This window comes from Sturnira hondurensis, unplaced genomic scaffold (assembly GCF_014824575.4).
Source record: "Sturnira hondurensis isolate 20B ecotype Veracruz unplaced genomic scaffold, ASM1482457v3 Scaffold0002597, whole genome shotgun sequence".
In the NCBI taxonomy this organism is placed as follows: domain Eukaryota; kingdom Metazoa; phylum Chordata; class Mammalia; order Chiroptera; family Phyllostomidae; genus Sturnira; species Sturnira hondurensis.
This window is the reverse complement of record NW_028075228.1, coordinates 1,376,790-1,399,527: the sequence shown is the minus strand read 5'-3', so window position 1 is coordinate 1,399,527 and position 22,738 is coordinate 1,376,790. Positions and strand designations below refer to the sequence as shown.

Below are 22,738 nucleotides of genomic sequence, written 5' to 3'. Positions count from 1 at the left end.
GCTGACGTATGGCAGTCACGGCTGCGACGGCGCGCTGCGGTGACGTAATCAGACTGCGCTGCGCCGCAGTCTGCACCTCAATCCCGTACAACCATGTGCCAGGCTGGTGAGGAGTACGCAGAGCCCCCGGCTGAGGGACCGTTGTCGCCGCGGCCTGGGTAAGAGCTGGGCGCCACACCCATCCCTCCGGTACCCTGCGTCCTCAGCCGGCGGCGAGTCCTGCCCTGAGGCCCCCGTTGCGCCTTGCCCTCAGTCTCGGGCCCTGTACCCTAGAAAACCCAGAAACCGCCAAGGCCAAGCCCAGGAGCCCGGGGGTCCCGGGTGGGGGCTGGATCTGGCTCCGCAGCACCCGGGGAGTGCCTGTCAAGCCCGTGATGAACACTGACAGGAAGGGGCTCCCTCTACTCGCTCGCACCTCAAATTCTTGCAGTCATTGGGAAAGCTCTGCATCAGACTATTCTGTCTTACTGGAAGAGGAAGTGGGCTTCCCAATCGTTGTCACTCAGTGGCTTCGTATCTCCGGCCCGGCGCCACGCAGAGCAAGTTGTCTCTCCTGTCGTGCCAGCCCTGAAAGGATTGAGAGGTGGCCTGTACGTGCCCCCTGAGCTGGCATTACCCGACTGGCAGTCTCCAGGGCCATTGTTTTTTGTCAGAGCGGTATTTTGGATAAGACACAAGCACTGGTTTGTGTGTGTACAGGCCCCTACATTGCCTCTCTCCTCCACAGGACTGGGGTGAGAAACAGGACTCTCTTTCTGAAGCCTGTTGGGAGGGGGAGTGTAAATCTGTGTTCTGTATGTAAACTTTTTTTATTTATTGATTTTAGAGAGAAAGAAGAAGGAGGGGGGGAGAGAGAAACATCGATTTGTTTTTCCACCCATTTATGTACTCATTGGTTGATTCTTCAAACCTACAATCTTTGCATGTCAGGACAATGCTCTAACCCACTGAGCTCACCAGCAAGGGCTAATCTATGTTCCTGTTCTGTCTTCTCCCATATGTCTCCAAAGCAATGAGCAGAAGTGTGTGAAGTGCAAGGAAGGCCTGCCTGTGGTGGTGATCCGAGCAGGAGATGCTTTCTGCAGGTGAGGCCTGGAGGTAGGTAGGAGACACTGGCAAACGGTCTTGCTCAGCAGCCAGGATTGCTTCCATTTCTGTGGCTTTATTTCTTGCTCTTAGAAGCATTTAATCATTTTAATTCTGGTTCTAACATTGCTCTTGGTGACTCTGGTGTTGGTGGGGGAAATATTGGTTTCCTGTGTGGGTAACATTCTCCCATCATTCAACTGTGGATCAGGTGGCAGGAAGGTATGTGATGGACTTAGGAGGAGGGTTGGCAGTGAGAGTGAGTTGTAGGTGGGATGAGCATTTCCGGGCAGCTAGAACACGTCTAGGGGTCATTTGGAGCATCCTAGGATCTTGGGCAGGTGCTCTGCCTGATGTGTTTTATTGGGTTGACCAAAAAGTTCATATGATGTTTTCTGTAAAATAAAAGATACATTTTTTATTTTCACCAATAGCTATTTTTAAAATGTATTTGTTTTTAGATAGAGGGGAAGGGAGAGAGAAAGAGGGAGAGAAACATCAATGTGTGGTTGCCCCTCGCACTCCCCCTACTGGGGACCTGGACAACAACTTAGGCATGTGCCTTGAGTAGGAATTGAACTGGGGACCCTTTGGTTCACAGGCAAGAACTCAATCCACTGAGCCATACTAACCAGGGCTACGCTGGAAGTTCTGATCTGTGTGTTTGGGGAAGAGCCTAGGACTCTGCATTTACAGAAGCTTCCCAGGCATTTCTGGTCCTGGTAGGATCAGAAAATTAGAGAAAGGCATTTGTGGAGATTCAGGATGCTGGACCCCTGAAGCCTGCCCAGGGCTTCCCTCTTCACTCCAAGAGGTGGTACTTCTCTCTGTGGGAGTCTTAGAAGAGGTCATCAACTCTGCTTAGGAGAGGGTTGGGGTAGCCTTGTCCTGCACATGCCTGTGTCCATCTGTTCACCAGCTGGGCCTTTCTGAGTGCATGTGACTGCAGGCAGCATGGGGCTCCTGACCCCTCAGACATCAGTTCACACTGACAAGCACTGTGGGAGGTGACTCAGGTTCCTTCCCATGTGGTGTGAGACTCAGCCTGGGACGACCATACCTGATGAGAATCCCTCCATGCTGGCCTCTGGGTAGAGGCTCAGTGTCAAGATACTGCTCTTAAAGATGGAAGTTGGGACAAGAAGGAAAAAGTAACTGAGCCAGCATCGGGCTGCTGCCCTGTGGAGGCCAATATAAGCAGCTTCCCTGTCTTGGCATGACGGTGGGCAGCCTGAGCCGCGTGGCTGCAGCCAATGGTGGTTTTGTTGCAGGGACTGTTTCAAGGCATTCTACGTCCACAAGTTCAGAGCTGTGCTTGGGAAGAACCGGCTGATCTTTCCGGGAGAGAAGGTAGAGTGTGAGGTGACTCCTCTGCGGGGTCCCTGACTAGGTAGCCTGGCCACCTGGGCCCCGGCTCTATGCCCCTGCCACTCTTTTTGCAGGCAGCCTGTCCCATCTGCATCCTACCACCTCCTCCCTGCCATCCTGTACCTGGACTCTGAGGATGGACCCTTGTCTGGGGACACCCACAGTGGTGGGGGTGGGCGAGCATGCTCGTGTTGAGATGTGGTACCCTCCAGCCATGTTCCTTCTCTCCCAGGTGCTCCTGGCCTGGTCCGGGGGGCCTTCGTCCAGCTCCATGGTCTGGCAGGTCCTTGAGGTGCGTCTCTACACCATTCTTCTGGGCCCAGGCTACCACCCAGCTGAGCTTGAGGGTGGGGCCAGCCCCGGAGGGTTCTCGGATGTGTATACAAGAGGTGCACAAGCCCGGAGCTGCATCCGGAGTGCCCAGCTGTGCCCCTGTTTAGCGCTCTTCCATTTGCCCTACTGCAGAAAGTAGTCACTGGGAAATGGATCTCAGGGGGCACAGCGGAGTGTCACTCAAGGCAGCTCTGAAGCCATGGGCCTCCCCTCAGCCTGGGAGTGGTTTGGGACAAGACGTTGAAATAGGAGCAGGTGCCTTGGGAGACAAAAAGTGGCTTGGCCCTGGCAGCTTCCCTGAGAATGAGGGGCATGAGAAGGGATGTTGCCAGGTGAAGGAAGCAGTGTTGCTGGAGAGGACAGCTCATGTCAAGAGGGGAGGGAAGAAGGCGGGTGCAGATGAGAGACAGCAGGGCGCCTTTGCACCGGAGTGCCAGCCTGCCCATACATATCAGTGTCAGGGACAGTTATGGCTTCCCCGATGGTGATGGGGCATCGTGGAGGCCTCGACCCCAGGGTGGGACACAAAAGGACTTTCTGCACTCCCTGCACGGGTGCAGACTGGAGGTACTGGGCACGAGGCTACAGCCATGGGGTGGTCTGTACTGCGGCCTGGGAGGTGCCCGGGGCCCTAGGGTGGTGCTTCTGCTCTCCTTTCCTGTCCCCTAAACCTGGCCAGGTGACGTGAGATAAGCACCTCCCCCCTCAGGTGTTTGTCTAGCACCTGGCACTGCTCTTCCATCTGAGTAGAGATTCCTTGTTTTAATCCTGTTGTCCTGTCCTGTGCTGAGCAGCCAGAGGGGCTTGGGTCGTTATGTGGACCCAGCTGCTTTTTAGGCCATTGCCAGTGGCAGGCACAGACTGGGGAGAGTGGGTTTTACAAGGGAGAGTACAGATGCCCAGGCAGGGCCAGTTCAAAGTGAGTTGGGCTGCATGGCTTCTCTGTGCCACTTGTCTACTATAGGTGGGGGTCATTGCCCCTTTTCAGAAGGTGCCCAGTCCAGACAGAGAAGGGTCTCTGTAGGAAATTGTCCTGTGGCTTCTGGCTGTGGGGCTGAGGCCCAGTGCCTTCCCTTTTCCAGGGCCTGAGTCGAGATTCTGCCAAAAGACTGCGTTTTGTGCCAGGGGTCATCTACGTCGATGGTACGTGTGGTCATTTCTCCCTCCAGGGCCCAGCTGCTTTGGGCGGGCCTTCTGAAACAGTCGGACTGTGCCCACGCCGAGGCCCTGGTGGGGGTGTTTCTCTGGAGACAGTGCACACATCCAGCAGCAGGTGGCACTGCTGTTGCCATAAGTCAGACCACCAGTCAGGCAGGAGTGTCCGCCTGGTCTGATCTGTGGGGTCTAGGGCTATGAATGAGACTGGCAAGTTCACTGCCTGAGGGTCTGATGCTAACCTGCCCTGCCCCTCCCCTCCTGTCTGGCCCCTCAGCCACTGCAAAGAACCCTACACCCATTCTGAAAATTCTCCTCCAAGGAGAAGGTCTACAACCTGTGGTTTTTACGGAAACCTCTGTGCTGCAGCACACAGCCTCGAGGAGCTTCTCCTGTGTTGGCCTTGTCCTGCCAGCCAGGGGCTCTTCTCCTGTGAGCCTTGACTCCACTCTGCCTGCCTGTTTCAGAGGGAGCAGCCTGTGGACAGAGCCTGGAGGACAGAGCCAAAATCCTGGCTGAGATGAAGCTAATCCTGCAGACAGTTGGCTTTCCTTGGCACATTGTTCCTTTAGAAGAGGTGGGTGGGTTGCCTGGGAGAAAGGCCCCTGGAGGATGTCCATGATGGGTGCACGCCTACTGGTTAGGGCGTGGTTCTGGGCCTCTTGCCTGGGCCTGTTCCACAGTGTGTGCAGAGCTGGGTCTGGACCTCGTACAACCTCTTCCACCCTTCCCCACTTTGCAAGGTGTTCAGCCTGCCGCCATCTGTGCTTCGCTGCTTTGCCCAGGAGCCCTCGGGGACCAAGGGGGCCTACAAGGCAGCCGTGGACAGTTTCCTCCAGCAGCAGCATGCCCCAGCCCAAGGCAAGGAGCGGCTGAGTCAGCCTCCCACCCAGGACCCCCAGAACCCCCAGAACCCAGCTGTGCCACCCTCAGCTGCCCAAACGGAGGCCCAGCCACCCACAGCTGCCCAGACTGAGGCTCTATCCAGACTATTCGACTCAGTGAAGACACTGACAGCCAGGGAGGAGCTGCTGCAAACCCTGCGGTGAGCCTCCCTCTCCCCCAGGTCCTGGTCCTGCCCCGCCTGGGTCTGAGATGCCCTCCTCTGCTCGCAGGACCCACTTGATTCTGCACGTCGCCCGGACCCATGGCTACTCCAAGGTGATGACAGGGGACAGCTGCACCCGCCTGGCCATCAAGCTCATGACTAGCCTGGTGCTGGGAAGAGGAGCCTTCCTGGCCTGGGACACGGTACTAGGGGACAGGTTGCCCAGGGGCCCCTTGCACCCTGTCCCATAGGCCCCTTCACTTGAAAGTAGTCTTATAAATCAGTCTTGGGGTCTCCCTTGTAGAGGGAGGAGGCTCTGACTCCCCAGCTGGCAGGGCAGGAGGGGGCCGTGAGCCTGTCAGCTGGGTGCAGTAATCAACATCCCCCCAGGGCTTCTCTGACGAGCGGCACGGTGATGTGGTGGTGGTGCGCCCCATGCGTGACCACACACTGAAGGAGGTTGCTTTCTACAACCGCCTGTTTGCTGTCCCCTCTGTATTCACGCCAGCCATTGACACCAAGGTAACCTGTAGGGACAGGGCAGGGGTTACCGGCATACCTTCAGCAGCCTAAGCTGTGTGCACACCAGCCCTCTGGCCTCAGTGCGTGCCACGTGGTGCCATAGTGGAGTCCCTGGGTCCCCCTGCATCCTTGGCCATCCCTTTGAGTTGGAGGGCAGGCTGGTGTCCTCAGGGGGTGGGGACTCACAAGGAGAGGAAGTTGCTGCCCCCTGGTGCCCCTGTCCCTGGGAAGGTGAGGTGCCCAGCTGGGGGGTCATGGACATGATAGAGGGGCAAGATGGCCTTTGTCAGAGACACTAAATTTTTTATGTAACTTAATTGTTAATAATGACTATATAGCAATGGGGACATGGTAGAAGTGTGTGCCCTGGTTCACTCCAGCCCGGACACGGCAGGCTCTTGGGAGCTGACGGTGTGGAGAAACCCATGGTTGGCCCTGGGGGCTGTTCCTCTGTGCCAAGGCCACTTCTGCAGTCGCCATCTGATTGTCCCTAGGCCCCCGAAAAGGCCAGCATTCATCGGCTCATGGAAGCCTTCATGCTGAGGCTGCAGGCCCAGTTCCCCTCCACGGTCAGCACTGTGTACAGGTTTGTGTGTGTGGCCCCTGGAGTCGGGTGGGAGGGTGGGCACTGAGCTCACCACCTTGGAGCTCGAGCCAGGGCAGGAGTGAGGTCTCGGCCAACCAGCGGTGAGTTTGTGCCCTGTCCCCATGCTTCCAGGACAAGTGAGAAGCTGGTCAAGGCCCCCAGGGATGGTAGCGCTGGTGGTTCCCCAGGTCCCCGCTGCCTGCTGTGCATGTGTACACTGGACATCGACACTGCTGGTCTGTGCTGCATCTCCTCAGTGTGCTTGGGTGGAGGGAGGGGTACCAGCAAGCGGGTGTTGGGGTTCAGCAGTCCCTGAGTTCCCTGCCGCTCATCTCTGCTTGCAGATAGTGCCACAGCTTTTGGGGTCCAGACCTTACATCTCTCCCAGATGCAGCCCCCCACCCCACCAGCTGAGGCACCCACAACACCCTGCTGCTCTGTAAGAGTGGCTGGGCCCCAGGGCTGCTGCCAGGGGCCTGGGCCCTGTGGGAGGTGAGTCCCTTCCCTGACCCATCCCACCCCATGGCTGGTCCCTTGCAACTACACAGAGGGTGGTGGTACAGACTTGGACAAAGCCCCCAGACCCTGTGCCGAAGGGCCAGGACCAGGCACACAGGTCCAGCTCTGCTCTCACAGGCAGGACCCCCGAGCCCATGTCATCAAGCAGCTTTGCTACGGGTGCCGGGTGAACATGAAGGACATGGTGAGTGGATGCCTGCCCAGTGTTGGCCACAGGGAAGTCCTCCCACTGTTGGAGGTGGGGTGGCAGGTTGGTGCTGACTCAGCTCTGTGCCATGCAGCCCCTCGCCCATGCCGGCTCTCTCTTGCAGCCCTCCCTGGACCCCCTGCCAGCCTATATTCTGACCGAGGCCCAGCTCCGCAGCCAGAGGTACTGGCACCTGCTGTGCTGGGAGAGCCCTGAGAGGGACCCTTGTGGGTGTCAGCACCTTCAAGCTGACGCCCACGTGTGGCTTCTTTTAGGGCCTGGGTCTTGCAGGAGCTGCAAGAGTATCTGATTGAGGACAGTGACGACGAGGCGCAGACTGGTGAGAGCTGAGCCTGGGGACGGACACTCAGGACCACTTGCTGGGACCTCCAACATGCTGGAGCAGGACAGCAAGGACGGGCAGGCAGTTTGTTACTCTGTTTGTATAAATAAAAATGTTTTTAATTAAAAAACTACAGTACACATGGGGAAAGGAGAGCTGGGCCCCGTGGTCCAGTGTGTCTGGCACTGGCCCCAGCAGGGAGGACGGAAAGGGACAGCAGTCCTGCGCTGGGCCGTGGAGGGGCCACAGCTTCCTTCTGACAGCAGCATCAGGGCTCAGTGAGTGGGCCAGGAGGACCTGTCACAGCAGGTGGCCCTGGACTGGGATCTCTGCTCCTTTGGCCCCAGGAGCACTTCCTCCCGCGTGCCAGGCCGGCTCCTTCGTTCGCAGTGCACCGGGAGCCTGGCCCTACTCCTTCTCGCGCGTCCATTTGATCATGGTCTCTGGTGAGCGGTACAGGAAGATGAGCTTGGCGTACAGCTCCTCCTCCAGCTCCAGCTCCCGTGTCTCCCGCACCAGAAAGATGTCCTGGCAGAGCTTGAGGATTCGGTCCACACATGGCAGCTCATCGAACATGATGGAGTGAGATATCTCACTGAAGAAGCCACGCACAAACTTGCCGATGACCAGCACGATGGACACGTAAAGCCCCATGATCCTGCCAGGCAGGGGTGGGTAAGTCCTGGGGCTGCCGCCCACAGCCGCACCCCAAGCCCCCAGGCCACGTGTTGCCGCACACTCACCCGTAGCCAGCCAGGAAGCCTAGGCTGGGGGGGCTGACCTTGTCATTAAAGATGACCATGGGCAGCAGGTTGCAGCCAGCCTGGCAGTCCTGTAGCTCGATGACCCACCACTCCAGGAAGCCAGCAGCCCCTGAGCCCACCTGCTCCCTCCGCAGCTGGATGCGCACGCCGAGATAGTCAGCCTCCTCATCTGGGTCAGAACGGTGGGACATTAAGAGCCATCACGCTCCTCCAGGGCAGCAGCTGGGGCCCAACACCACCCTCCCCTGAACACACTCACTGGGCTGCAGCTGCTTCACAGGGTTGGCTTCAGGCCCGTTGGGGGCACGGATGTACTTGGGGAAGAGGTTTGGGATGACCCTGTGGGGAGCAGTCCGTGGGTTAGGTCTGGCCTGGCCTTCCTGGTGTCCCCAAGCCCCCCGGCCCCCACTCACACTGACTGGTCTGAAGTGCCCTCCAGCAGGCTGGCCAGTTGCCGCCGCTCAGTGCTGTTGGGAGCCAAGTCTAGGGTGTGCTTCTCGTTCGTGTACTCCACAGTGCCTCCCTTGGCCAGGTCCCTGCAGGTGGGGGTACAGTGTGAACCACCGAGGGGCTCACCCCACCAGCCCCTGTGCCAGCCCAGGACATACCTCTGGAAGTTCCAGGTGAAGCGCAGGGTGATGTCGGCAGTGCCATTGTACAGCTCCCGTTTCATCTGGGCCCGGCTTGGCGGGCTGATGCGCCACAGCGCCCCGGAGCTGCCTTCGATCTGCGCTGTGACAATGTCCTCGGGGCTGTACTGGCTGATGAACTGCATGGCCAGCTGGGTGCAGGGCGACAACTCAGCGGGGTAGAGCCAGGCCACCCCTCCCCCAAGCCATCCTGTCCCCTGCTGGGCAGAGACAGTGGGGCACTACTCACCGGGTGGGGGTCAAACTGCCTGGAGAGCTCCTCATAGGCCTGGGGTGTGAAGGGCACAATGGATGGCTGCTGGGCGCTCATGGTGAACAGAGGCTGGGGAGGGGGGACAGTAACATGGTGGAGGGGTCCTCCCTGACCCCCTGGGCTGCCAGTAACCAGGCCCAGCTCTGCATGGTCCCTGAGGAGTGGGGACTGGGGCTGCCCGGCAGAGCTGGCCCCCGTACTACCTCCCCTGGCTGGAGTAGGAGGTGGCTGCTCACCTCGTAGCCACCCAGCTTGAGGGTGACAGTGACGTCAATGGGCTGGTTGACGACACCAACGACAGAGCGCACCAGGGACATAAAAAGCAGTGGGAACCAGATGATGGCCACGAGGAACAGGATGATGAGGCCGCCCATGCCATACTTAACAATCTTCTTTTTCTTCTGCCCCTTGGGCTGTGGGTATTTCTGGGGGGGCGGGCAGGATATGGGTCACATCTCAGCTCTACCCTTGCCCTGCCCTGCCTTGTGCAGGCCTCTGTCCCTGCTCCCCAGACACAAGCTCTGCCCCAGACCCCTGCCTTCCCCTGGGTCTCAGAGCTGTCCTTTGTGTTCCGCCATTCCTGTCCTCAAGGCCACAGTCTTGGGCTCATCTGGCGCGGCATAAAGTCAAGCCTTGATTGGACATTCAAACTGATAGCAGCTAAGACCGCTGCCGCCCAGGACAGGCAGAGAGCAGGGGATGGAAAGTCTGAACCCAGAAGCAAACCCCACATGAGACAGAGGTGCCAACCACTCAGTGAAGGAGATCTGGATGTTCACGTGCAAAAGAGTAAAGGGGGGTTTTCATCTAACGGTGCATAGAACTCAACGGCAAGGCCTAAACCAGGGACACTCTGAGGGGGCAGGTCTTTGCTACCTTGCATCTGGCAAAACACCCTCAGATCTAACACCAAAATCCTGAGCGACAAGAAAAAATCTAAACTAGACGTTATAAAAAATAGACTTGTGTTTCAGAGGGTACTATCAAAAATGTAAGAAAACAGCCCAGGGAATGGGAGAACATATTTGCAAATCATGTATCTCATAGAGTCTAGTGCCTAGACTGACTGTGGAACTCCCCCAGCTCGATGAGAGGCACAGATGGGCCCGCTCTTGCTCACCCAGCAGCTTAACCCAAGGGAAAGTGGGTGATGGGTGTGAACAGAGGTTTCTCCAAAGGTGGACAGGGCCAGTCAGCACAGAAGATGCTCATCGCTAGCCAACAGGGAAAGGCAAGTCAAAGCCACAAGGGTGGGTACTAAGAGGACGTTTAAGCGTTGGCAAGGATGTGGGAGAGGCTGGTGGGACTGAAATGGTGTAGTCACCCTGGAAAACAACTAGACAGCGAAACCTAGAGCTACCTCACGACCCAGCCGTTCCACTCGTGTGTCTGCCCAGAAGAAATGGAAACGTGTGTGCATGATCTTAGGGTGACTGTGTATAACAGCATTTTCTAAAATAAAAACAAGCTCAACTGTCCGTCACCACTTGGAACAGTTGGATAAACGGTGCGGCATGAACCCTAACCACAGACCAAGTCCCGCATTAGCCTTACCCAACACTAACCCTGGCCCTGAACTTGGCCCTAGCCATAGCGCTAGCTCTGACTACCCCAAACCCTAAAAATCACATTAACCCTAACACTGTCTCTAGCTCTGAACCTAGCCCTATCCATAACCAAACCCTAACCAAAAAAACTAGTAAAAAAGGTGGCTTATCTACATAATGGAACACTCCTCGGGCCTAAAAAGAAATGAGATTCTCACACGTGCTGCTACATGCCGAGTTGAAGCCAGTCACAAAAGGCCAAACATTGTGTGATTTCACTTCTATGGAATGTCCAGTGCAGACAAGGAAGTAGGACAATGGGGAACAGAGAGTGACTGCCAGTGGGTATGGGGTTTCTTTTTAGAGCGACGAGCAAGTTCTAACACTGACGTGACGGCTGCACAACTCTCGGTGTGCTAGACACCACCAAATCATACCCGTTCGATGGGTGAAATCTTGTATATGCATTCTCAATAAAGCTGCTAGAAAAGAACACAAACTCAACATTATGGACAGGCCTCTTCCACTAGGCATTTGCTCAGACTGCTGCCAATTGCCTGAACAGGGCTGAATTTACTCTCCCACCTCTAAGAAGCCCCTTCCAGCTGCCAGAAAGAGTTCTAGAAATGTTCTCCGGCCTCATGCTGGTGTGGGCTGTGAACCCAGGGAGGAGCCAGAAGTGTCTATTTTTCGCAGTGCCCGTCTGCCCAGATGGGAAGTGACCAGTGTCCCCTCTCTACTGCCTTGGGCACCTTTTCTGTTTCTCGGCTGCACTTGATAATGAAGATGTTGGCATAGATGTCCTCCACACACATCCAGTTGCTCAGAGACAGTGTGGTGTCCGTCCACACCCAGTCCATCACGGCTCGAAGCTCCACCAGGAATGGCACCAGCCGGAACCTGTTCGAGACCGGGTTGCCTGTCAGGGGGGCACATGGAGAGAGGGCGGCCTGGGTCCTCCCTGGGCTGGCCCACACTCACCCCTGGAAGAGAAAAAGATTGAGGTGGTTGTACTTCTTGGTGAGGAAGTTGCCAAGGATGCGGGTGGGGTAACCACAACGGATCTGGTAGGCGGACAAGGCAAAGTAGACGCACTTCACAAAGTACCACAGCTGGGCCACTGCATTCTGGCTGAACATCCTAGGTAGGGTGGGAAGCCCAGATCAGGGTGTCCAACCTGAGTCCAGCAGCTGGAGCTCTGAGGTCCCTGAACCTAGCTCAGGCTCTGCTGGGCACCCCGATGCATGTCTCTGCAGGTTCGGCATGCCCCCCTCACCCCTGCCAGCACCCACCTCTCAGTGACAGCGGGCAGGATGAAGAACATCCAGAGGTGGATGGCCAGCACCAGGATAACCTGGAAGGCCAGCTTGCCCAGAACGGTCTTGCGTAGGTAGAGGGCACGGTCAATGACCATAGTGCTGAACTGGACCAGCAGCATGACCAGGAAGGCCTCAGGTACCTGGTCATCTGACAGGGAGGACGTGATGTCTGTAGCCGCCGAGTGCTTCTGTGGCCGGGAAAGGAAAAGTCAGGGGGAGCTGGGGTGGCCGCTGGGCTCTGTGCTCACGGGGGGCCCTGGGCCCAGCTCACCCCAAAGGCCCAGAAGCCAAAGATGATGATGATGAAGTCGACAACATCAGCTAGGAACATGAGGGCGTAGACGTCAGTGGCTGCGCGGTACTTGCTGTGCAGTATATCGTGGAAGAACTGCCGCGGGGGCCGACACACACTCCGGGCCCTGCAGCGGGTGGGAGGGAGCTGGGCTCAGTGCCACCTTGGCAGCTCCCATCCACCCCTCCCTAGGCCACCCCCAGGTTGGTCACTCACAGGGAACGGCAGAAGGTCTGCAGCTGGACGCCCACCGCCTTCATTCTTTCCTGGGGGCGACTCCGCCTCTTCCTGCTCTGAGAGGCAGCTGCTGCCTCCTCACCCTCAGTCTCAGCTTCTGTGGGGGAGCAGTCACCACTAACGGAAGAGCACAGGGGGCTGGGCCTCGCTCAGCTCCTGACCACCCTGAGAGCCCCCAAAGGGGCTGCCATCACCCAATTTCAGACCAGCAGACTGAGCACAGGGCCCTCCCAGGGTCACCAGCAGTGGGCCAGCAGGGATGCAGCGTGTGGACAGAGGGTGTGGCCGGACTGGGGCATGACAGCTGGGAAGGCTGGGGTGGTGTGGGCTGACAGGGACATGTACCAATGGCTGCCGGCCCTCTGGGCTCTGCACTCTCTTTCCTCCTCCTCCTGAAGCGCAGGCTGATTCGTCTCATGTCACGGGGCTTGAGCTCCACCTGTGGCTCCTGGGGCCCATCTCGCCTGTCCTCTGGAATGGCATCCTTGGTGGGGGCCCCAGCTACCTCCAGCTCCTCCTGGGGCCCTGTGACCACCTCAGTCTGGAGCCCAAGCAGGGCTGACTCCTCCCCAGGCTCCTCCTTCCTGTGGCCTCTATCAGGTTCCTTGGAGACTGGGTCTTCTTCATGGTCCCAAAGACCATAGCACTGTGGAGGGAAGGAAGGAGGGTGACGGGGAGGTAGGCTTGGCCACACAGGGCAGCTCTCGACTGAGACAGGATGGCCAGGCAAACCGTGGGGCCCGTGGCGTCCAGCCTCGCCTCCTAGAATGAGATGGCTGAGGGGCGCCTGCCCTGGCCCCTGGCGCTCACCAGCAGCTGGGAACGGTGGAAGAAGAGGGCCATGAGCTGCACCAGGTCGTACTTGATGTAGCCGTCGGCTTTCTCCAGGCCCAGGATGCGAGGGGGGAAGTAGGGCTTGTTCTCGTTGCGCCGCAGCACTGAGTGGCTGTTCCAGGGGAAGAAGCCAAACTGGAAGAGGTATTTGGTGACCACCATGACCTGCGGGGCAGGGGAGCTCAGCATGGTGGGGCCAGGACCCCTCCCCAACCCTCCTCCCCCGGGGCGACCGCCCACCTCAGTGAAGACAATGGCTGTCATCCAGAAGCGCTTGCTGGGTCGTGGGATGGACAGCATGGCCCATAAGAAGACCAGCACAGGCAACACGAGGGAGGTGGCTGAGGCAGTGACCATGTGGTTGAGAACAATGATGAAGTAGCAAAGCAGCTCAGAGTGTGCGGCTACACACCGGTACATGGCCTGCAGCAGCCGCAGCGCTCGGCCCTGCCCAGCCTCAAACTGCTCAGCCTCCTTCAGCTCTGGGATGGACAGGCGCCTGCAGGGATCACGTTCAGGCAGGTTCTGGTCCCTGGCCTGGGCCCCCCTGTCCCACCCATGCCTGCCCCATCAGCTGTTCCTCGTGAATACCTGTGAAGGATTAGCTCACTGGCTGTGCGCATCCGGGTTTGGGTGCTGGCAGGAAGCTCCTGGGAGCCATGCAGGGAAGCCCTGGGCTCGGTGACTATCTCCTCACTGCCACTGCGGGTGTTGTAGCCTGTGCTCAGGGCACTGCTGATGTCCTCGGGCGTGCTGCTTGTTGGCTCCTCAGCCCCTAGCCCACTGTGGGAGGGGATGCTGGTTACAGAAGCAGTGGGAGAGCCTCCACATCCCTGGAGGACAGTGGCCAAGAGGCTATGTGCCCATGAGTGCAGTGGCTGGGGCAGCCTTGGCTCTGGGTCTGAGAGCAGGCGAGGGGGGGTGGGTCCTGGCTCCCACTTGAGCCACTACGGCCCGTACCCACCTTGAGCCTGTGCTAGGCGCATCCCGTGCCTCCGAGGGGCCTGCTGACGTGGCCTCGGCTTCACTTGAATACAACTGGTCCAGCACACTCCGGTCCACCACTCCGCCCTGCAGGGCACACGCTGGGGCTTAGGGCAGTAGATGCAGTATGGGTGCTGCTCTAGCCCCCAGTGTGGGCAAGGCAGGGGCAGGGCATGCACAGGGGTGGGGCAGTGGGGCAGCACTGGGGTGTGGTGGGCTCAGGGCATGGTGGTACCCACCCTGAGCAGCTCCTGTGTGAGCAGGTAGCGCTCAGCACACAGCACGTCACTTATGGCTCGGTGGTGCTGTGTGAAGGTGTGCAGCCAGCGCGTCAGCTCGTCCACCAGCGCCTGTCCCAGCACCCACAGGAGCTGCATGGTGCTCAGTATCCGCTGCATCACATGGCTGCGTCCTGCGGGGAGAGGGGTTGGCGGGGGGCGGCCCTGGAGGGGCAGCCAGCACGAGAACCCCAACCCTCAACCCCCTGGGCCCACGCACCTGCCACCTCATGCTCTGGGCCTTCCACCAACTCTGCCTCCAGGCCCGGGCCACCTCCTGGGTATAAGGGTGATGGTCAGCAAATGAGAGCCCTACGTTTCCCTCCCCTCCCTATTCTTGGCCTGACCTGACTCACCCACAGGCAGTTGTGCCTGCTCCTGCCGCCGCCGCCTGAGCACCGTCTGGGCGTTGGTCACCCATGCCTGGTACGCCATCTACAGACAGGGCCATGGGGTTAGCACCCTGCCTCCCAAACCACTGAGTCCCCTCAGGCCCACCTCCGAGCTCCTGAGGAGGAGGGGAAGGAGGGGCCTGGGGTCAGACGGCCCAGCCGGGGGCCTTCAGCCCGAGCCTCGGGCATCGTGGGACTGCTGGGGGAGGGCGGGGTGGTTCACGCAGCCAAGCCCCCACGCCTGGGCTCGGTTCTCCTGGGCCCTGGGCTAGAACCAGGAACCAAAGCAGACAAGAGGCTGTGGGCTGAGGAGACCGATGTGTGGCCGGCAAACCCAGGGAGCCTTTCTCAAAGACCGGGCCACCCGTGGCCACCACAGCCCTGGGTGGTCAGAGTTGGGACCTCAGGAGGAGGTGGGCAGAGGCACCTAGGCCCAAAGAGACAGCCATTGTGTCTCACTCGGGAGGACGGCATGGAGCTAGGTCAGCGGCCCAAGCCCTGGGGGCGTCCGTCTCCCCTGTGCTGCCCCGACCCAGGCGCTTCCTGCACAGGGGAAAGCAGGCAGGGGACCCCCCCCCTCACCTGGAAGGCGCTCTGTGCTGATGGCCTGGGCTCCTCAGGCTGGGCCTCCTCCTCCTCCTCACTGTCGGACTCGAACAGGAAGTAGTCCCCAGAGTGGATGACTGTGGGCAAGGTGGGGCTGAGAGCTGGTCTCCCACACCTAGGGTTGGGCTCTGCCAGACCCTCAAGTTCATGGGTTTGGGTGGGCCCTCTAACAGTTCTGGCTGTGCTGCCCAGCTTGGGTTCCCTTAGCATCCTGTGACCCCACGGGCTGGGACCCACCTGTTACCCTCCCCTTGAGGGACAGCCACAGTGGCTGGAGGCAGGGAGTGGCAGGCTGAGGGATGGAGGCACATGCACACGACACAGGCCAGCGCGGTGGGACAAGACCAGACTGGACAAGAGGAACACAGAGGGTGCGGGGCCAGGAAAGGAGAGAGGCTGTGAAGATTCAGGCTTCTGACTCCCTGAGTTGGGAAAACGTACAGCCTGCTGTGAGGGGCTCAGTGAAGCTGGGTGCAGCCCCTTCTCCTGCATGGCTTGGAGTGAGGCCGGAGAGCCTGCACGTACGTAGGCCGGGGGTCAGCCCTGGGGAGCTCGGCCCGCCCCAAACTCGGACAGCAACTGAGAGAGGGGGAGGCTACCCAGCACACAACGGCTTGACCACGTGGCCACGGCAGCTAGGTTGGGGTGGTACCTGTGGCGTGGTCCAGCCAGGGCTGCCACCACTGTCTCCGTGGCAGGGAGGAGCCCCCTGGACTGCTGGGCCCTGTGAAGGGGAGGGGGTGGCAAGCGTGAGCCAGCAGGGAGAAACACGGGAGAATGAGGGTGGCCCCTCAGCAGAGACAGACACAGAGCCCGTCAGTGACGGGCACCCACTCATGGGGCGATGGGGGTGGAGGACAGCTCACAAGTGCAGACGGACAATCACTGGCAGGCTGTATGGCCTGCGGGGACAGAGAGTGACCACATGGCACAGGACAGATGGGCTGGAAGCCCTGTGTGACGTCACGTGGCACATAACTTGGGCAGGCTCTAGTGACACAGATATGCCAGTGCTCGGGGGCCCTTGAGGCTCCAACCACACTCACCTGGCTCCTGGCCTGGGTCCAGGGGGTCCTGGGGGTGGCCAAGGCCCACCCGGCCCTGCCTGTACTTTTCCTGCTTGGCTCGGATACGTTCCATCCTGTGGGTAGGAGATGACTCTGAGCACTGAGCCGGTCAGGAAGACACCCCGCGTCCACCCTGGTCCCACAGATGGCACCTACTGTCTTTTCAGCTGGGCCAGGGACTTCTCCTCAGCCTTGCGGCGGTAGTCGATGCTTTTGAGGTTGGCAGCGTTGTACAGAGCAAAGCCCCTGCGGGAAGGTCAGTGAGGCCCGGGATGCCACACTCCAGCTGCACGGGCTCCCCCTCCTCGGGCTGAGCCCACCCACCCAGGTCCTCCCTGCATACAGGACTAGCATTCTAACACGACACCCCATCATGTGCTGCAGTGACAGGGAGAGGACCCCTCCTGCCACCTCCAGTCTCATGGAGTAGAAAGTGTGCAGGTGAAGAGGTGGCCACGGAAGCTGCACAGGCAGGGGACAGGGAGACTCGCTGGCTCCCTGGCCAGAGTGCAGGGTGAGGAGAGCAGGCCCTCTGGTGAGGTGCACTTCGGGCCAGTGTGGGCATGATCATAGGACTGAAACACCAACCCATGAGAGCCCGGGCGGAGGAGGCGCCAATGGCCTGTGGCCCTCCATTCTCACACGTCACACCAGGGAGCTGCACCCTATCCTAGATGGGCCCAGGGAGCCAAGGTGGGAGCCAACCTGGAGGCCTGCAGGGCAGTGGCCTGGAGCTCAGCCCTGACGTGCAGGAAGTAGTAGCTGAGGAAGACGCGGCGCTGCAGCAGCAGGAACAGGAAACAGACGCTGTCCCAGAGGACGCCAGCCTCCTCTATAGGCAGCAGGCAGTCCTGGTCCCTGCCCAGCATCTCCTTGGCTATGGGACAGATGCCAGCACAGGTCAGGGGTATGATTGAAGCAGGAGCACGGGTTGGGGTCAGGGGTGAGGGACCGGAGTCCGAGGCAGGGGTCAAGCACAATTGTTGGGGGTCAGTCAGGATGCAGGTCAGGGACACAGGGCAGTGGGGTGGGGTGCAGGGATAAGGGGTCTGGGTCCCAGAAGCAGTGTGTCCCTGACACCCCAGCCACCTGCCCTCTCCCACTCACGGTCGTAGTAGCCTTTGACCGTGCACACGAGGCTGAAGAGCTGGATGACCCAGCAGAAGCTGCTCTGCATTTGCTCCACAAAGACGCAGGACAGGAGCTGGGGGCAGGAGGAGGGTCAGCCAGCCTCTGAGGTTGAGTCTGGGGCCAAGGCTGGGGCCAAGGCTGGGGCCAAGGCTGGGGCAAGGCAGGCCGGTCAGCTCACCGAGAGCATGTTCTTGGAGATGATGACAGTGACGTTGTAGAGGATGAGGCAGTCCCACAGCACAAGGCGGGCGTGCGTATCCTTCTGCAGCAGGGAGGTGCCGAAGAGCAGCAGGTAGAAACAGGCCAGCAGGTAGCCCAGCCCGAAGACACTGATGCGTGTGGCCCCTGTGATGAACACCACCACCAGCACCAGCCAGAAGAGGTAGCGGAAGACGGCGACTTTCAGCATGTCGAGGTAGGACCTGCCAGGCGGGGTGTCACTGTGGGCCCCCCGCAGCCCTGGGCCGGAGGAACTCCTGAAGACCCCTCTGCTGCCAGGTCAGCATCCACCCCTCATCTTGTCAAAGGACACCACTGGCAGCCCCTGTCCCAGGCCCAGTCCTAGCCAGGGGTGACCGTCAGCCCTGCTGACCTGGCACGTATGCAGCCCCAGGGGGGCCCTGGCCCTGGCCCTGGCCCTGGCTGGGCTCTGCAGGCTGGCAACACCTTGGGACTCACCTGCAATGGATGAAGTTGGGCACAGGGTTGGGCTCCCCCCGCAGAGGCTCCAGGTGGTCAGTGTTGACACCGGCCATGTGCTGCCACTCGTCGGTGCGCTCAGCCGAGAACACCTGCCACTGCTGGGAGGCGCAGAGCAGCAGGAGGAAGTCACCTGTGGACACACAGGGGGCCATTGCTGCACTCACCCTGGGGACCAGTGGCCGTGTGGAGGCAGGGCATCCTATGGGCACAGGGCACCAACCTTGCACACAGCCCAGAGAGAGGCATGGTGTGCGTGTGGGGGTGGGGGCTGGGCAGACAGGTCTACAAGTGCGAACACTGGCAAGTGACGTCCGTATGTGGACATGGATGCCAGAGACCATGCCTGCCCATGTATAAATATGTTCTGCATATCTGTACATGTACATGTGGCTCTATGTACATGGCATGCAAATCAGAAAATGATGCAATGAATTCCCGACTGCATATCCTGTGGACATCAGTCTGTCCCTCTGCCCACGCTGTGCACACCTGTATGCAGAGCATTATCCACCCCCACATCCACACCTATGTGCACACTTGCACACAAAGGCAAGCAAATGCATTCCTGATAGCAGGGTAGGCCACGTGAGGTGGGCCTCAGTCCCATGGGGAGGACCCACAGGACCAGACCCGCTGGCAAGGCCTGGACCGTGTGCCCCTTGCTGCTGAAGAGGGGAGTATGTGCTTGCCCACCCCGCATCCCTGTGGAGAACCTCCTCGGCCTTCTGTGGGCTTGGCAGGTGGCGCATGTGGACGGGGGGGCCCAGCTGGTGCAGACACTCACTGATGAGGTTAGTGGAATTGGGGGCCCTGAAGAAGTCAGGCAGGTACAGCCACTTGATGAGGCCCGAATTCATGGGGATGGCCTGGCTCCAGCGCCATGGATAGTCTGTGGGTAGAGGGTGCGTATCAGTCCTCCTATGTCCTGCCACTTCCCCACTTGCTGGCCCACAGCCTCCAGGGGTCCAGTGTCCACAGAATCGCTCTTACACTCCCCACACACATTCACACACCTTCATACAGTCAGCCTCAAAAATACACCCACTCTTATCTGGAGCCCTGAGAGCACATGGGGCCAGAGCTTCCAGCACGCTTGCTACGTACACACTCCCAGGCACAGCCAGGGCCCCAGGCCCTGTGGGAGGAACTGAGTGCTGGCTAGAGGGCAGGGCAGCCTCCCTGAGTGGCGGCCATGGTATGGATGGCCCAGAATGAGATGCCAGTGAACACTTATTGGAGTGGTGGAGACAGAGAACAGCGACAACAGCAACGCTGGCGAGGATGTAGAAGGCCTGGGTCGCGTGTACGTGGGGAGGTAAAATGAGAGACAAATTGTCCAGCCTCTTTGGGCATTTACCCCGGAGAAAGGACAACGACGCCTGCACAAAAACCTAGACGCCTTCACAGCCCAGACTAGAAATAACCTGATGTCTCCCATGGGTGAAAGGTCAAACCAAGTATGCTGCATCCAAACAAGGATGCCCAGCAAGGAGAAGAGCAAAGTACTGACACACGCCATCGCACGGATGACCTTGAATGCTACGTGAAAGGAGCCAGCCCCAAAGGCTCCATGTACAACTCCCCCTGTGTGACATTCTGGAAAAGGCAAAACCATAGCGATGGGAAGTGTGTTTGCTTGGAGGTGGGGCAGTTGCAGGCAGACTGACCGCAAAGGAACCAAACCCAAGGAGCTCCTTCGGCCAACGCCGGGGCAATGCAAGCGATAAAGCCAACAGTGCAGAATTGGAGCAGAACCCAGAGAATAACCTGTGGAGTCCGTACAGACGGAAGGGAACAACTAACAAATACAGCATGGGGACAAAAGCCTGCTGTTTTCACAGAAGGTGCCAATGAATAACTACAAGAGAAACAGGGAAATTGAGGGTCACCATTAGAAAGCCAGCTGACAATTCCGGCAGCAGGATCCAGCAACGGACGCTGAAGTCAGTCGGTGCGACTTAGGAAGAAACAAGGCGTATGGGTGGTCTTAGGTATCTCCTTCCAAATAAGCGTGTATTAATCAGGAGAAGGAAAACATGAGCTTCGCAGCAGAGAGACCTCACAGACAGCACTGTGACCGAGGGCTGCAGGGACGGGACGTGTCACTGTGATGAGACACACTGGCCCCGTGTGATGCACTGAAGTGGCCATGTCACAACCGTAATATTCGTGCCTAAAACGCACAACCTGGTCTAATGAAAAAACAGCAGACAATCCCAGATCCAGGAAGATTCTACAGAATAACAACCCGGTCTCCCTCAAAAGTTTCAAGGTCATGAAAGATAGAAAAAGGCAGAGGAGACAGCGTGACGAAGTGCTGTCTCCATGGGATCTGCATGGGGCCCTGGGACAGCTAGCGAGTGGCGGTGGCTGAGCAGCTGGGAGGCTGCAGAGTCCGTGGTTCCATCAGTAGCTGGTGGCCTTTCATCCACCATTCAGCTCTCGGTTTTGGTCATTGGACCTGGTAGTTACAAAGACGTGGACGTTACACGTCTGGGCAAAGGGTATTTGGGAACTTAGTATGATTTCTCCTTCTGTAAGTCTATGTAAATGGTGGAAAAACCAAACCAAACAAAAGGAAATGAAGTGCTGACACACAACACTGAGTGCATCTCTTCGGTCTCACCTCTCCTTCGGTCTCGCCTGTCCCAGACTCTGGCTGGAAGAGGCCGGGCTCAAAGGTGACATGACCCGAGCCCATTTCCAACATGCCCTGGAGAAGGCAGAAGTAGTCTATCAGTGGCTGCCAGGGGCAGGCAGTGGAGAGGGACTGCACACATGGGCAGGGGTTTGGGGACACTTCTGTGTCTCACGGGTGGTGGTCACATGACTCTGCCAAGCTCAGAACCGCACACTTAAAAAGGGGCTTTTCCCAGGGTCTGGATGGAGCCCCAGTGAACCTGACTTCCACAGGCAGCTGTGGAGCAGGTTCAAGGGCCCATCTGAGGGCTCCCACAGGCCACAGCTGAGAGGCTCTGAATGTAAAAGGAATAACACAAATAGGTTTGATGTAACACATTTAAAAAGGAACTGTGGATCTGCGGAGCACCACCGCCGGCAGCCCCAGCTGGCCCCGCTGCCCGCCCAGGCTGTCTGCGTTGAAGGCACCCGACAGCAGCTGGACCGCGACCTGCTTAGCTGTATCAAGTACTTCATCAACTTCTTCTTCTACAAATTTGGGCTGGAGGTGAGGCTGGGCATCAACCCTCCCCAAATGCCCAGGTGGCGCTTAGACACGAAGGGTCTGTGGGACCTTGGCTGAGTGTCTGCAATGTGCAGGCCCACAGAGGCTGCATGGGAGTACAGGGGCGGACCGCCAAGGGTGCTGGGTTCTCCCAGGTGAGGTCCACCTTTAGAGAGGGTGGTTGGGGAGGTGCAGAGCCAGGACACAGGCCAAGACCGAATTAGAAAGAAACAAATGGGAAGGGTGAGAAATAAAGCTCTTTTCACAGCAAAGCCAACTAACGAAGGTACGAGGAATAACAGAAATGAAAACGCCCCCTTTATAAAGTCCCACCAATGGAAGAAGTCACCGCACAAGGACGCCACACACAGGGATGGCAAAAGGTGAAGAGCTGCCCCTCCACAGAGTGACTAGGGACCCCAGAACGGGTCCCGTGGCCAGCCAGACTCCCAGTTTGGGTCTGCACAAGGACAGCACTACCTAGTGCCACCTGTGCGTTTGGGAACCCAACAAACCCATACACAGAGCTTTCTGCAAACCCTCTGGCCTGACGAGAGAAACTTTCTGAGAGCCAGAGTCTGGGACAGGCAAGACCGAAGGAGAGGAGCGAAGAGGAGACAAGATGAGAGGAAACGAGAGGAGAGAACAGCTAAATGCAAATGTCAGGTCCTGTATTGAAGCAAACAGCCACCGAGGACCTAGTCACTCAGGTCCCCGAGGACGGGCCACTGAGTAGGATGCATAACAGATCTGCATATTGTCCAGGAACAGACAGCTGCACATGGTCACATCCTGGGGTGCAAGAGAGCACTGGGGTGTCTGGGTGGGGCTGGGGGCTGAATGGGGATGCACTCAGGAGACCAGCCTGTGGAATGGTGAGGGGGCTGAGGCCAACTCCCGGATGGGAAGAGCCCAGGGAATGTGGGAAATGCCCCTATGCACGCCCATGAGGCCACAGCCACACACACACCTTACTTAGTATGCATGTCCCACACCTTGCCCACAGCCCGCGCCCTGCTCACCCATGCACAGGGCTGGGGGGATGCCCAGGCACAGCAGGTACTGGTACAACAGGAAGAGCGTCAGGAAGAGGCAGTATTTGGGCCAGAGGCGGGCAATGGCCCTGCGGCGCCGGCGGGTGAGCATGGCCACTAGCCAGCAGCCGTGCAGGATGACCATGAAGTTCATGCGCTGCCCAATCACGTTCACAGCCATCAGGAAGCAGATCTGGGGGTGGCAGATGGGGGTGGAGATGAGAATGAGAGATGAAGGGAGCTGGTGGAAGGGACCTTCTTGGACCTGCTTCTAGGCAGCCTCAGGCCCAGCAGGCTGGCTCAGAGGACCACAGGGT

The 22,738-nt window shown here is 58.8% G+C and overlaps 2 protein-coding genes across 5 annotated transcripts in view; one reads left to right on the top strand and one right to left on the bottom strand.

The window, feature by feature from the left end:
* The first annotated feature begins 49 nt into the window (after window positions 1-49).
* CTU2 (cytosolic thiouridylase subunit 2) lies at window positions 50-7,277 on the top strand. Of its 3 annotated transcripts, XM_037040181.1 has the most exons (15): window positions 50-158; window positions 1,011-1,085; window positions 2,358-2,436; window positions 2,687-2,746; window positions 3,870-3,930; window positions 4,410-4,519; window positions 4,686-4,987; window positions 5,058-5,193; window positions 5,381-5,512; window positions 6,007-6,098; window positions 6,231-6,334; window positions 6,443-6,590; window positions 6,735-6,801; window positions 6,929-6,987; window positions 7,080-7,277. In XM_037040181.1, the coding sequence occupies exons 1-15, from the start codon at window positions 94-96 to the stop codon at window positions 7,153-7,155; spliced, it is 1,566 nt and encodes a 521-aa protein (XP_036896076.1). In that variant the 5' UTR covers window positions 50-93; the 3' UTR covers window positions 7,156-7,277. The 3 variants fall into 3 exon arrangements, with proteins under 3 accessions (XP_036896076.1, XP_036896077.1, XP_036896078.1); XM_037040182.1 differs by lacking the exon at window positions 6,929-6,987; XM_037040183.1 differs by lacking the exon at window positions 50-158 and having other exon boundaries at window positions 1,011-1,098.
* Window positions 7,274-22,738, bottom strand: part of PIEZO1 (piezo type mechanosensitive ion channel component 1 (Er blood group)) — a 62,924-nt gene continuing 47,459 nt past the window's right edge. The window contains exons 22-51 of one of the 2 annotated variants that reach the window (XM_037040179.1): window positions 22,410-22,614; window positions 18,988-19,092; window positions 18,180-18,333; window positions 17,680-17,923; window positions 17,478-17,574; window positions 17,076-17,247; window positions 16,527-16,616; window positions 16,350-16,444; window positions 15,956-16,027; window positions 15,280-15,380; window positions 14,662-14,740; window positions 14,526-14,582; window positions 14,267-14,439; window positions 14,008-14,114; window positions 13,635-13,826; window positions 13,284-13,542; window positions 13,020-13,208; window positions 12,555-12,855; window positions 12,189-12,306; window positions 11,952-12,099; window positions 11,654-11,868; window positions 11,343-11,501; window positions 11,114-11,261; window positions 9,051-9,239; window positions 8,791-8,883; window positions 8,520-8,692; window positions 8,325-8,447; window positions 8,171-8,250; window positions 7,891-8,080; window positions 7,274-7,805 (exon numbers count right to left, since the gene is read on the bottom strand). In XM_037040179.1, the coding sequence (XP_036896074.1) occupies window positions 7,556-7,805; window positions 7,891-8,080; window positions 8,171-8,250; window positions 8,325-8,447; window positions 8,520-8,692; window positions 8,791-8,883; window positions 9,051-9,239; window positions 11,114-11,261; window positions 11,343-11,501; window positions 11,654-11,868; window positions 11,952-12,099; window positions 12,189-12,306; window positions 12,555-12,855; window positions 13,020-13,208; window positions 13,284-13,542; window positions 13,635-13,826; window positions 14,008-14,114; window positions 14,267-14,439; window positions 14,526-14,582; window positions 14,662-14,740; window positions 15,280-15,380; window positions 15,956-16,027; window positions 16,350-16,444; window positions 16,527-16,616; window positions 17,076-17,247; window positions 17,478-17,574; window positions 17,680-17,923; window positions 18,180-18,333; window positions 18,988-19,092; window positions 22,410-22,614 (4,578 nt within the window). In that variant the 3' untranslated portion in view covers window positions 7,274-7,555. The remainder of the gene's footprint in view (window positions 7,806-7,890; window positions 8,081-8,170; window positions 8,251-8,324; window positions 8,448-8,519; window positions 8,693-8,790; window positions 8,884-9,050; window positions 9,240-11,113; window positions 11,262-11,342; window positions 11,502-11,653; window positions 11,869-11,951; window positions 12,100-12,188; window positions 12,307-12,554; window positions 12,856-13,019; window positions 13,209-13,283; window positions 13,543-13,634; window positions 13,827-14,007; window positions 14,115-14,266; window positions 14,440-14,525; window positions 14,583-14,661; window positions 14,741-15,279; window positions 15,381-15,955; window positions 16,028-16,349; window positions 16,445-16,526; window positions 16,617-17,075; window positions 17,248-17,477; window positions 17,575-17,679; window positions 17,924-18,179; window positions 18,334-18,987; window positions 19,093-22,409; window positions 22,615-22,738) is intronic. The other variant, XM_037040180.1, reaches the window with a different exon arrangement.

Coding starts and splice junctions, on each gene's coding strand:
- CTU2 (XM_037040181.1), top strand. CDS start 94: ATGTGCCAGGCTGGTGAGGAGTACGCAGAGCCCCCGGCTGAGGGACCG. Junction 5,513..6,006: donor CGCCAGCCATTGACACCAAG/GTAACCTGTAGG, acceptor GATTGTCCCTAG/GCCCCCGAAAAGGCCAGCAT. Junction 6,335..6,442: donor ACTGGACATCGACACTGCTG/GTCTGTGCTGCA, acceptor CTCTGCTTGCAG/ATAGTGCCACAGCTTTTGGG.